This window comes from Schistocerca cancellata, chromosome 1 (assembly GCF_023864275.1).
Source record: "Schistocerca cancellata isolate TAMUIC-IGC-003103 chromosome 1, iqSchCanc2.1, whole genome shotgun sequence".
Taxonomy (NCBI): Eukaryota; Metazoa; Arthropoda; class Insecta; order Orthoptera; family Acrididae; genus Schistocerca; species Schistocerca cancellata.
In genome coordinates this window covers 8,319,966-8,333,875 of record NC_064626.1, presented here as the reverse complement: position 1 = coordinate 8,333,875, position 13,910 = coordinate 8,319,966, and the positions used below count along the sequence as shown (strand labels likewise).

The 13,910-nt window shown below is 44.7% G+C and overlaps 2 protein-coding genes across 5 annotated transcripts in view; both read left to right on the top strand.

Moving 5' to 3' along the window:
* The window catches only part of LOC126163955 (NAD(+) hydrolase sarm1), a 1,073,782-nt gene extending 1,061,873 nt beyond the window's left edge, over nt 1-11,909 (top strand). For all 4 annotated transcript variants that reach the window (XM_049920199.1, XM_049920200.1, XM_049920201.1 and 1 more), the window contains 2 exons: nt 3,004-3,303; nt 11,799-11,909. In XM_049920199.1, coding sequence (XP_049776156.1) covers nt 3,004-3,268 — 265 coding nt within the window. In that variant the 3' untranslated portion in view covers nt 3,269-3,303; nt 11,799-11,909. The remainder of the gene's footprint in view (nt 1-3,003; nt 3,304-11,798) is intronic.
* LOC126163763 (translation initiation factor IF-2-like) lies at nt 10,590-12,582 on the top strand. The gene is made up of 2 exons (XM_049920186.1): nt 10,590-10,594; nt 11,868-12,582. Exons 1-2 carry the CDS (start codon nt 10,590-10,592, stop codon nt 12,376-12,378), a joined length of 516 nt encoding a protein of 171 aa, XP_049776143.1. The 3' UTR covers nt 12,379-12,582.
* The last annotated feature ends 1,328 nt before the right edge of the window (nt 12,583-13,910 follow it).

Below are 13,910 nucleotides of genomic sequence, written 5' to 3'. Positions count from 1 at the left end.
AAGGTGGAAGGAATATATAGAGGGTCTATACAGGGGCGATGTTCTTGAGGACAATATTATGGAGCGGGAAGAGGATGTAGATGAAAATGAAATGGGAGATATGATACTGCTTGAGGAGTTTGACAGAGCACTGAAAGACCTAAGTCGAAACAAGGCCCTGGGAGTAGACAACATTCCATTAGAACTACTGACGGCCTTGGGGGAGCCAGTCCTGACAAAACTCTACCATCTAGTGAGTAAGATGTATGAGACAGGTGAAAATCCCTCAGACTTCAAGAATATAATAATATCAATCCCAAAAAAGCAGGTGTTGACAGATGTGAAAATTACCGAACTATCAGTTTAATAAGTCACGACTGCAAAATACTAACGTGAATTCTTTACAGACGAATGGAAAAACTGGTAGAAGCCGACCTCGGGGAAGATCAGTTTGGATTCCGTAGAAATACTGGAACACGTGAGGCAATACTGAGCCTACGACTTATCTTAGAAGAAAGATTAAGGAAAGACAAACCTTCGTTTCTAGCATTTGTAGACTTAGAGAAAGCTTTTGACAATGTTGACTGGAATACCCTCTTTCAAATTCTGAATGTGGCAGAGGTAAAATAAAGGGAGCGAAAGGCTATTTACATTTTGTACAGAAACCAGATGGCAGTTATAAGAGTCAAGGAACATGAAAGGGAAGCAGTGGTTGGGAAGGGAGTGAGACAGGGTTGTAGCCTCTCCCTGACGTTATTCAATCTGTATATTGAGCAAGCAGTGAAAGAAACAAAAGAAAAGTTCGGAGTAGATATTAAAATCCATGGAGAAGAAATAAAAACTGAGGTTCGCCGATGACATTGTAATTCTGTCACACACAGCAAAGGACTTGGAAGAGCAGCTGAACGGAATGGACAGTGTCTTGAAAGGAGGATATAAGATGAACATCAATAAAAGCAAAACGAGGATAATGGAATGTAGTCGAATTAAGTCGGGTGATGCTGAGGGAATTAGATTAGGAAATGAGACACTTAAAGTAGTAAAGGAGTTTTGCTATTTGGGGAGCAAAATAACTGATGATGGTCGAAGTAGAGAGGATATAAAATGTAGACTGGCAATGGCAAGGAAATCGTTTCTGAAGAAAAGAAATTTGTTAACATCGAGTATCGATTTAAGTGTCAGGAAGCCGTTTCTGAAAGTATTTGTATGGAGTGGAGCCATGTATGGAAGTGAAACATGGATGATAAATAGTTTAGACAAAAAGAGAATAGAAGCTTTCGAAATGTGGTGCTACAGAAGAATGCTGAAGATTAAATGGGTAAATCACATAACTAATGAGGAGGTACGGAATAGAATTGGGGAGAAGAGGAGTTTGTGGCACAACTTGACGAGAAGACGGGACCGGTTGGTAGGACATGATCTGAGGCATCAATGGATCACAAATTTAGCATTGGAGGGCAGCGTGGAGGGTAAAAATCGCAGAGGGAGACCAACAGATGAATACACTAAGCAGATTCAGAAGGATGTAGTAGGTACTGGAAGATGAAGAAGCTTGCTCAGGATAGAGTAGCATGGAGAGCTGCATCAAACCTCTCAGGACGGAAGGCCACAACAACAACAACTTATCTGCAAAAATAGGGCAAGGAAGAGAAACCCTCCGTGTGCCAGCTATTACAATTTTATAACATTATAATGAACAGTTCATGAGAAAAATTTACGTAAAATTGGCAAATTCAACATTGTCGATATACAAGATAGAATCTGCCCTTAACTTATCCAGAGGGTTTCCAAAACAAAGTAAACCTTTTCTAATATAAAATACCTGTTTTTTGTAATGAAAGAAAAAGAAAGGAAATAAGAGGCAATAATATTTATCAATTAGTTAATGTTTGTCAGAGCACCTTAACGAGTCTTTTCACCGAAACGGTGTGGGCCCAGTGAGTTTTTGGGTACGTATACGTGCTGAATGTTAACGTTAGTGAACACAATATTTATTAGTCCTATTCGTACCATTAAACTTAAAGTGCTTCGATTCAGAACATTTTATGCTATTTTAACATAGTAATAACTTGTAGATTATACTAAAATAACTGCTATAATTTGGTGCAGCTAATAACAGTTGTTTTCTCTGAAGAACTACTTACGAGCACGCAGTACTTGCCGTTTCCTCAAAACAAATTGCAGTCAGAAAGTGGCGAAAAATTGCCGCAATTAATTTTTTCAACTACGATCTCACAGCCTCGAAGTTTCAGCAAAGTGATGAGCTCAATAAGTTGTGCAACTGATTTTAAAACCTCCTCGAATGTGCTGCTAGTTTCAGTTTTAAGCTATTACAAATTTGGCCTAAACTGTCGTACAGTTGGCACAGTTTGCAGCCGTGCACCAAAAGTCCCGTCGAGCGAGGTGGTGCAGCGTTTAGCACAGTGGACTCGTATTCGGGAGGACGGCGGTTCAAACCTGCGTCTGGCCGTCCAGGTTAAGTTTTCTGTGGTTTACCTAAATTGCTTCAGGCAAATCCCGGGACGGTTTCTTTGAAAGGATGCAGCCAGTTGTATTCCACATTCTTGGCACCATCTGAGCTTGTGCCTCGTCTCTAACGACGTTAATTCGACGCACCATTAAACCCAGTCTTCCTTCTACCAAAGTCCCTTAAACTCTGATTTTTTTATTATAGTATTTTCAGCTCAAGATAATAGAAGTCTCTGAAATATAGTAACACAGAAGCACGCTGAATATTAGGTGGGTAGATCGTGTAACTAATAAAGAGGTACCGACTGAGGAAAATGCGTCGATAGGTCGCATCCCGAGGCATCGTGTGAACGTTAATTTGGTAACGGAGTGAAGTGTGGGGTTACAGTAATTGTAGAAGGAGACCTAGGCCCAAGTGCAGCCAGCAGGTCGAAACAGATGTAGGCTCTGATAATTATTCCGAGATGAAGATACGTAGCGCGGAAAACTGCACACTACGACACAGAGCATATTTTGAGAGAGGTGGGGACGTGGTGTGTGTGTGTGTGTGTGCAGGTGGATCCACGACTACCAGGACGCGTGCGTGGACAAGCTGGAGCGCTTCCTGCGCGGCGAGATGAGCGTGCGCGCCGAGGGCCCGGGCTCGGTGTCTCGCATCGGGCTGGCCGGCAAGGGCGACGCGACGCCGGGCGGCAGCAGCGGCGCCGCGACGCCGCTGCCCCTGGGCGGCGGCCGCCAGCCGCCCTACCAGCGCATGCACTCCAACGACAGCGGCAAGGGCAGCGCCAGCGACAAGGACAACGGCGGCCCGCGCGACTGACTAGATGGTGCCCGCGCCTCGGCCAGCTTACAGAGGTACTCTTCTGGTCTCTGACCCCACTAGTGTTTACACCCGCCACTGCTCCTTCGAACGTACCTCGATGCCGTAGCAGATGTATTACTGACCGGCCCCTTCTTCCCATAATGCTCTTTCCTCAGAACCTCACCATTTATTGCTTTAGCTATGTACTCCTGTTTCTTTTTCTCTCGATTTCACTTCGTTACGACTTACACTGTCCTGGACATATTCCCTAGTTTCGTAGCGCTAATACCGATGGATCTCTTCTGTCGAGAAGGCTTTCTCTACCTGTGACAATTTTTTATATATTTATTTATTTTTTTCTCGACTCTTTCCCACTTCTGCTACACTGTTTAATTTTGTTTCCTAGACAGAAGAATCTTCCAACACTAAGTCGTACCACGTTTTACAGTAAATGAATCGTTACTCTCACCACTGTTTATCTGTGCTAAGTACGCTGTCTACTCTTCTCAGTACACGTCTGCTGACAACCCTGGCATTGCATTGCAGTGTGTCCGTTTCGCACCTTTATTCGTGTAGCCTTTATTGTCTCCGTCGCTCCTTTTCCGTACGAGTCGGACGCCGGTGGTGAAAGCTGAACGCTACGGTGCACCCTTATTAACGAGAACTTGTCTTTCCACTATCATTTTTCTTTCTTTTACTCTCACTATTGCTTTTTTCGTATACAAGTTGAGCACTGGTGGTCTGTTTGTCAGTCAGTTAGTTAGTTTCACATTCCGTGGATCTTTGGGCCAATAAATTTTAATCGTGTCTGACATGTCACTTTACATCCACATCGTAAATAAATCCGTAAATATGAGTACATGATGACAATTTATAACTTTTTTTCTTGCTGTAATATACAGATGTGAGTTAGTAATTCCTATCCGCCATCTATTACCCATTACGATAATAGCAATTCTTCTACAGAATACGAGGAGTTTACTAAGATGGGGCGGGGCGGGGACACTACGAATGTAGTGCGGGGCAATACTTTGAGAATGTGGGTTTCGCGGGAAGCGTGCCAGAGATAAATCCCTGCAGTCGCGCTATCCTCTGTGTCCTCGGTGGCTCAGACGGTAGCCGGCACGGTAGTTCAGCGTCTTCGGTCAGAGAGCTGGTTGGCCTCTGTAATAAAAAACTGAGTCCAAAGATCAACAAACGAACTTTAACGGATGTCATGTGACGTCCGAAACGACCAAACAACGATCAACATGTAAGCAGGAGATCCCGGGTTCGATTCCCGGTCGGGGCACACATTTTCATCTGTCCCCGTTGACGTATGTCTACGCCTGTAAGCAGCTAAGGGTGTTCATTTCATTGTAATTTCATACGAGGAGTTGTCGAGGATAAACTTTATCTGTTTGTTGCCAAATGTTACTTTTCTGTATGTCAGACATTTTATGACAAAGTAATCAAAAATTTTAGTTGCTGCATTGTGCACCCTTTTTGTGCTAAAGACAACCTTATTGTGGAGTAACGAATGTCATCTTTCCTACCCTTCTTTTTCTTCTTCCTGCGAGTTTTGTGCACCGCGCGGCATGTTACCGCACCCGAGTTTCCGTGCGCTTCTGTCCCGCCAGTCCTTTTCTTTCACGGTCCTGTCTTGCATCGCACGCCTCACTCCATCGTTCCAGTGTTGCCGGGGTGTTGCTCTTATTCCGTGTCGCGGGGTTCTCCAGCGCCATGTTTTGGATGGAAGATGTCCGTCCCATGTTAGCTGTTTATTTTCGGTATTTTCAGTTCCGTCTACAATACCTTTTGTATGTCCTACTTGTTCTCGCTGTATTTCATTTCTCACTTTGTCTCTTCCTGTTACTTCATAATTTCATTTCCCTTGCGTTTAATTTCGTCTCATTGACCTTGGAGATTCCCACAGTTCGGCATCATACAGAGCCATGCTCTCAACTACAGCTTCGTATATCCTCCTTTTCAAACTTTTCACCTCGTTTTAACCAAGTAATTACTTCATTCCCATCTTTCCCTTTCCTATTCTGTGCTTGATTTCCTCATTGCTTCCACCATTATCCACAACTGTGTCCCTAAATATGTATATGAGCGGCTACACTTTACTATTGACCCACGATCCATAACAAGATCCATTCGTGTACCTTCGACAACCAAGTACCCAGTCTTTCAAAACTTAATTTGCATGCCCCTCTGCTCACATTCTTTTTGAAGGTTTCTCAACATATAAGACACATCCCCTTCTTTCTTGGTGAAGATGAACTGATCGCCGGTGAAGTTTAGGGCGAACAGAATGTCATCACCTAATCTAATTTCGAAGTTTTCACTTCCGTTTCCAATTTCTCTGTGCTTCTTTCGAAAATATTTTAAATAGGTTATGCACTAAACAGCACCCTTGCCTCAGTCCTTTATTAACCTTAACATTCTCTGACAGTAACTTCTCAACTTGAACATAGCAAGTATTATCTGAATACAGATTTGTAGATTTATAACTTGTACATGACATTTATGCAAGTTCTGGTTTTTCATTGCTTCCCACATCCTAGAAAGTGCTACACTGTCATATTCCTTCTGAAAATCTACAAAAACGATGTGTGTCCCAAAGTTATGTGCCAGTCTCTTGTCAGTCACTTGCAGATATTATCGATAAAAGGCCTGCTGGAAGTTTAGTAATGTACAGCACTATTCCTTTTGAACTCTACTGGATTATTTACATCAAACTTCATGAGGGAATAAATATGCTGTGAAGCAGTAGTCGGAATGCTATTTATTGTTTCCCCACCAGGTGTTACACTTGTCATTGGTGTAGTATCCCTTGACGTGCAGAACTGAATATGTTGTGTCTTTTTAAAATTGAGGGCGAGACTATTCACAGAGAACCAGTCAGTGATACTTTTATGAATTTCTCCTGAGTCTGTATGTAATGTCATCTGGAAAACGAATTAATTCTGCTTGTTCTATAGAAGACGGAAAATCATTTACATACATAGGGCGTTTCCGTAAGAGAGTGCAAAAATGTAACAGGATATAGAGAATGCGCCACAATTTGAGGTAGGGAATGTAGTGTCGTAGAAGGTAGCTTAAGGAGATATGGAAATAAACTTGTCAACCGCTTTGTCTAGTATTACTGTACTACTAACATGCACACAAATTTACATGTACTGTACTGTTTATTTACATGTACATTTTTCCCTGCTAGGAAACAAGGAAGACGAGTGTGACTATTAGGTCGTCATGATGCAGGTTTGGTATACTTTACTTGTCCATAATGTGGTTCTGTTGTATAATATTTGCATTGTCTCATGACAGAACGTGCTATGAATCAATGACAGACCCATTCATTACTCACTGCTACTAAGAGAGATACAGTACAATGCGCTGGAACAGTACTAGTACAGTTTCGCAGAATTCACTGACATGCACCTTGTGTATGGGGAAGTATTTTGAAAAGCTCTCGCTGCTGAAAGGCTGTCCAGGGAACGATATCCTAACAGGCATCATGTGACAGGAGGAGTGTTTATTTCTCTCGGTCGACGAATGCGGCAGACTGGGTCATTGGAAAGGAGGAATGAGGGAGCTGGCTGGATTGGAAGGGAAGGTCCTATTCCTTGGCCTGCGAGGTCGCCTCACCCGAGCCCGCTTCATTATTTCGTGTAGGACTCTGTCCCATGGGTGGGCACGACATTATTTCAGTTTCTTAGAGAGTGCCTGGTTTGAACCGTGTTTACGTGCGCGCGAGCGGCGCAGCGTGGCTGGCTGGGCTAGAACCGGGCGGAAGGGCGCGTGTTGTGACGCGCTAACAGTACACACTCCCGGGGTCACGTCGAATGCGGAAGTAGCCATGTTTAATGTATCTTGTCTAGCAAGTCCACTACTTCCTGCAATGACGGGGTTTTAAACCTGAGGATTTGCTCGCGGATGCGGTGATCCGCCACATTCTGCGCAATAGCGTTTCTAATCACTATATCCGCATATGAGCGGCCACACGAGCAACTTAAGTCACGATCAGAAATTAGTCCCTGAAGGTCCGCTAACCAAGATTTATTCGACTGAGTAGGGCCACGCCGGAGGCGAAAGAATTTGTAGCGTGCAGCTACCACATTTACACTGTCACGGAAGTGGGAGTTCAAAGCATCAATCACTTCGTACATTTTAGTTTCTGGGCGAGTGGTTGGAAACAACTTTACGAGCACACGGTATAACAACAGCCGCGTTGGCAATGAAAAAGGCAAGCCGCTCTGTACCCGGTACGTTGTAAGCTGCGAAGTGTGCCTCGAGCTGGGCGACGTATTCTGGCCAGCGTTCAACGTCAGAATTGAAGGCACGAAATGGTGGCGCCGTCGGCACAGGCGGTGGCGTCGGAGGCGCCGAAGTAGCTGCAGTTTGTAGCGTGACCATTCCAGCTGCGTCACTTGCTGAGCCTGAAAACGTACAAGATCGGACAGCAAAGCCTGTTCCTGTGGCGAAGCCGTGGTTTGCACAAATTAAAGTCTTACAGCGAAAGGTGGGAGCACTTAGATACAGTCACTAAAGCACACGGGCTATCACAAAAAAGCTAAAGCAGTAGCGAGCAAAAAAGGAAATGGTAGGAGGGGAAAAAAGCAGCCTCGTCGCCAGCCAACTTTTGTATCCCGCCTGGAAGGTGGCGCGTGGGTAGGAGCAGGAGCAGGAAAAATAAGTCGGTGCTGCACGTAAGTAAAAGTAAAAACAAGTTAATACATGGTGCGATGCAGAGACCCGTCGTATGTAGAGCAAAGCTGAAGTGAAGTGTCCCAGTCGTCTGCGTTGTCTGGAGTGGTGCTCGTAGAGCTGAACAGCACCGGATAGAGGGCGCTGTCGTCGTTGTCTCGTAGTAGTGCCAACCTAACAACTTTTATACGCCGCGGCATCGTTGCTATCGATACCACAGAGTCGCGCTTGGGTAGCTCAGGGCACTTGACCGCGAAAGGCAAAGGTCCCGAGTTTTAGTCTCGGGCCGACACACAGTTTTAATTTGCCGGTAAGTTTCATATCAGCGCACACTCCATTGCAGAATGAAAATTTCATTCTGGATACTACTAAACTATCACCTATGCCAAAGGTGGGAGAAGCCACAGGATAGAGTCTCATTCCTGAAATGGCACATTTTTTATTTCTAATTCAAATATATGTTGAGTGAAATACTTATGTTTTTGTTATCTTGTATCATTGTTTTGGTTGATTTACTTCTGATTTTCTGTAATTGTGTAATTGTGTATAATTTGTGAATTTAGTTTTGGCACCTTACATTATGTACAGGTCTGAATCTGAGACGATTGCTAAGTCCGGGTCATTTTGTGTGTTAACTTCTACGTGCGTATATGTCAGTTCCTTAACTCAAAGTCTTCCCATGTATTGTGTTGTTGTTCTGTCCATAAGTTCATACATATCCTACCATATGGATTTTGTTGTTTGCTCGTACCTTGCAATGTTCTTGCACTTTGTCAGCAATACTATTAAGAGTACATCATCATCTGGATCATGTACCTTTCTCTGACATAATGGTCTTCATTTATGCGTTGTACATGTGTAAATATGTTGCATCGTTATGACACATCTTCAGGAAACCCGTATTACCCACATATTCATGCTCTGACTGAGACACATACAGTATAAATCTGCTGCGTGCAGGCTGTGACTGGTCAAGAAATGAACTGTGCTCTGGCTTGGGTCTACATTCTTCCCTGCAGTCATTCCATCATATCAGAAAAGAAGGAGAAAACATTATGGCCTTTGTTGGATGCCTCCCACTCTCTTTACCTTATATTTATCCACCAATGGTTTAATACTCATATTGTTAATATTTGCTGCCATTTTCCGTAGTTGCTGACTTCAGCTATGTTTTATTAAAGAGACACGAAAAATTCCATCATTTTCAACGGAATTTATTGTGTGTACCATACATGTTTCACCTATTCATGATAGGCAGTGGTCGATAATATAAAAATGTTTAAGAATAAATATTTTGACATGAGATTTACAGCTATATGGAATTTTTTTATTTATGTTCATACCATGTCCTATTATGCATCCATTTGTTTTTGTACATGTGGTAAATACATATAGTACAGTTTTCTTCCAATAAAGATTTCGTTGCACATGACATACTGTAGCATACTGCAAAATGATTACATGCTTTAGAACTGAATGAAGGACTGGGAATGGGAAGAGTCTTCTGTTGTTGCTCTTTTGGTCATTAAGAATATTTTCATTGTTGTTATGGCGTTATGTGTGATTATTATGCAGTATGAGTATTATGCAGCTCTGTGATGCATTGTTGTGTCAGTGGGATTATAACTTTTCCACCAATGTGGTGTTGAAGGTACCTGACATCCGTACTAACATACTCATGTCTCCTCATCATGTAATTGTTTTGTTGGTCACCAAGCATAGGCGATGTGCCCATGCACTATCTGCAAAGCATGTAGTAGATTTGAAGATGATAGTGTGAGCAGTTCATAATGTTCTTAATGGCAGTCTGCGCTGTGTCTTGTTTAGTCTTGTTAATTTATCCATTATTTTAGTCATTTTTTCTGTTGTTATTATAGTGTGTTCATCAGTGTGACGTGTTCTCTATATGTTAATAGTGTCCAGTTTTTATGATTGGATTCCTTGTTTCTACTTCATTTGCTTTTCTATACTGTCATTTTAAGTTTATCTTTGTCGCAACAGCTGTGAAGTGTTTGTTTCCCAGGTGTTCTTGTGAGTTAGCTGCCACAATGATTAATTAGTCATCTGCATATACAACTACCCTATTCACCCTTTCATCCTCATCCAGCATCCAGGGCTGTTCGGCAAACACTCAGTTATCATGTCCCAGAAAATAAATCCACACATTGAGCCTTGTGGACATCCTTTTGTCATTCTTTCAACTACTTTCAAACAGTGAAAACTGCAGGTATTAGGAAGTAAAAAGATAGATTGCTGTTCACCATTAAGATCCCCATTGAGCTGCAGGCAGGCACTGCAGACAGACTTAGACATCTATCATACAGGAGCCTCACCTGCACTGCAGGAAATATGTTGCGGACACAAAATATGTCTACAAGTTTTGGGTCAGCTGGGTCGCTATCTTCTAATGTTTTAGTAATTACTATGGTAATTGTTTTCCAGAGTGTAGTAATTCTTCCTTATAGGTTTCATTTAACATGTCAGTGAGATATGTGTGGTGACGTTTTCTAACATTTCTGATTGACTTCTTATTGTTTTGTCTACAGATCATTAAAGTCACCTATTCTTGAGGAAAAGAGACAGTAAACCCACCATTTGCGTCAGTATCATTCATTTGGCCTCATAAGACTGTGTGATGCCGTCAGTCATGCGGTATCTCGTCATTGGGGAGGATATCGTTCAAAAGATATTGTGATAAGTATCTCCAGTCATCTGTTATAGAATCATCTAGCCGTTTTAAGATCGACAGAACCACTGGAGGGTCTCGATTCACTCCATCTGTAATTTTATTTTAACACAGTCATTCCTGTGGCCCTGTGTTGTTTTTTACAGTTCATTCATATGTTTTTGTTTTGGGTCTCAATATACTTCAAATCTGAGAGTTGTAGTCAGGTGTAGTTTGATAGGGTTGTCATTTGCCACTTTCCATAATCTCGTCTGTTCTGTCGGCCGTGGTAGTTTTTGTCCCTGCCCAGAGTTATCTCGAAGAATGGCATCTGTTTCTGCTTTTCGTAAGCTATGTGGTAGGACATTTATTTGATAATCTATATTGCATCAGATGGTGTGTAGTGAATATGCTTCAATCTTCTTGCCAATTTAGTGCCAGGTGCCCTGTCAAGAAACAGACAAACTGTTGTGGCACACGTATCTGTGTGAAACTGTCTGTGAATGACAGTGACACTGTGGTCATAATGATACACGGACAGTATGAAAATGTCTGAAAGCACTATAGACTGTCAACACGGATACCACTGTCACGACTTGCATCGACGTGGCGAAAGATAGAGGGACACCATCGGAGATGCGCCCAATAACGATGCTCGACACGTCAAGTGGGACAGTGTCGTCTCTGTTCTATGTGCGGCATCGAGATGAATGTATTTCTGTGTCGAAAATGGAAGTTTTCAAATTGGATACATCACGGTCATACTGGCACAGCACCTCGTACGATACTATAGTGTATAAGAGAATAGAATGTTGTGCACGTAGACGATAATTTGGACAATAGATATCGCAATTTTGCCACGTTTAAGCCAGTGGCTACGCCTTATATTCCCGGTCTCCGTGACGATTTCTTCCGAGAAGATAATAGCAGATCTCTCCTGTACAGTTGCAGAGGGAGTGGCACAGTTCTACTCACCGGCCACTGCGAATGGCGAGTTGTGGCGCACAGTCAAAACGGCGCGGGTTGACATACCCGTACGTCGTATACGCTCGGTTCGACTCGATGCCCAGCTGGGTGAGAGACGTTGTCGCTGCCAGAGGTGGACACTCCTCGTATATTTCCGAGTCTGTTATTGTTCATTACGCAGCTCGTAGCACGCACTCACCTCCTTTCCCTGCTGTCCTCGTGCAGACTGCAGCAGCCGCAGCCGCAGCCGCAGCCGCAGCCGGGCAGCCCGCCGCGGCGGCCCGCCCTCCGCCCCCGCCAGCAGCCGCCCGCCAGCCCGCCGCGCCGCGGCTCGGCCGCGCCTCCGCCCTCGCCGCCGCAGACGCTGTCGCCGCCGCTGTCGCCGCAGCACCGCCGGCCCAGGCCGGGGGCGGCGCCCGGCTTCTGCGGGAGGGCGGCGTTCACCCCGGCCGCCCCCGAACCCACCGCGGCTGCAGAGCCGCCGCCACCGCAGCCGCGCAGCCCGGACGCGCTGCCGGGCGCGGCCGACGGCGGTGGCGGCAGCGGCGGCGGCGACGACGGGGAGCGGCTGGTGCGCGAGTGCGAGCAGTACCTGAGCAGCCACGAGCTGCGCGCGCGGGGCCCGCCGGACTGCGGCCGCTCCGGGTCGGCGTCGTCCCTGTCGGAGGGCGGCGGCAGCGGCGGCGGCGCAGGGAGGCGCGCGTCCACCTCGTCGCTGCCACCGGCCGACGCGGCCGCCGTCAAGCGCAGGCGCAACCTGGTGGGCCGCTGTGTGAGCAAGGTGCGGTCGCTGATCCGCAAGTAGCCGGGCCCGGCCCCACCCCCGCCCTGTACATACCGCGCCACGGACTCACTGTACATATGGACACTGTTTGTGACGGAGCGACACTCGAACGTCAGTGTAACCAAATGAGCTATTTTTATTTCTATTGCTGTTAATTGTATTTTACCAAAGGTAATTTAAAGTAATCGCTGCGAGGGCAGCTTCAATAAAATACTTCGAGTCGTTTCTGTGTGTTCCTTCATTTACTACCATATTCAGTCATTTTCCAAATCGCGCACTGCTTACGCTCGATTCGGAGTGACGTACGTTCTGCAAGTGTGGACATTGCTTCCGTTGTGCGTGACTGACCCGTTTACTGGCGTACTGGATGCACTGCAGCAGCTGTGCAGAAGTGCTGTGCACATCGCAGCTTGGTTTCTCTTTCAGTTCTACTGTCCCGTGCAACCGAGTCTACTCGCAGTGGGTCGAAATTCTGACAAAATACCTCAATATCTGCGTCTGTGATCCGCATACGATTACACAGTGCGAGAGCCCGAAAAGAATGGTTGTTTTTATGTGTCTCCGCGAACAGTAACTCCCTCGTTTTGTCCTTACTGGTTCTTCAATGAGATGAAAGCAGAGTGCGACAGAATAGTTCCGCAAATACTGAATCGCTTAAAGTTCATCGAGAGTGTTTCGTGAAAACGTCACCTTCTTTCCATCAAAATTTCCAATGTCAGTTCACGGAGCATTTTCGTTACAGTCTCAGACTGATTTAAAAGTGGCTCTTAATTTCTTCACCACTCATTTAGTGTGACCTGATAGGGATCCCAAACACTGTAGCAGCACTGAAGAATGGAACTTTTCGTGCAATTCCCTGCCTACGTTTAAAACAAATTCCGTATGCTCTTCCTCAGTTGATTAGGCGATTGCAGAATAATGCCTTACTTCTGAATGCTTTACGTCCTCATTCCACGTATAGTTGACATATAGAATACTTGTGCCACTTGTACACAGCTGTCACAAAGCACTCGAGGCACACTGGAGTCTGGACAAAGAAAAAAGCGCATAAGTTGAAGCATTTCTTCCACAGAATGAAGTCTCTTCGAGCTCGACAATTTTCTGAAGCAATAATTTTCCTTATGACTCTACCGACTGAAGTGGTCCCAGAGGGGACTGAAACAACGTTTCGAAAAGACTACAAAGAAAATGAATTTTATCCGTAATGGGACCGACAGGAAACTGCTGTCTAGACGACTAGCCAAGACATGGGACGACATTCGGGCCACCACAATCAACAGAGGCCGACTTACAGGGGAAACCCTAGTCCGCACATGAAGAAGAAGGATAAAACACCACAAAGTCAGGGAATCGTGAAGTCAACTAAGAAAAATAGATGACTGGTTCAGCAAATGCAAAAAATATTTGAAAAGAAAATGTATGACATTTTATCCATCTAAGAAGAGCTTGAGAAACGTGCAAAATGTAATACAGAGATGCTAAGAGCAACTAGGTAAACTGTTATGTAGGTTGAATCTCTTCGTAACATTTGTCCTTTCGCCGTGCCAAGCTGA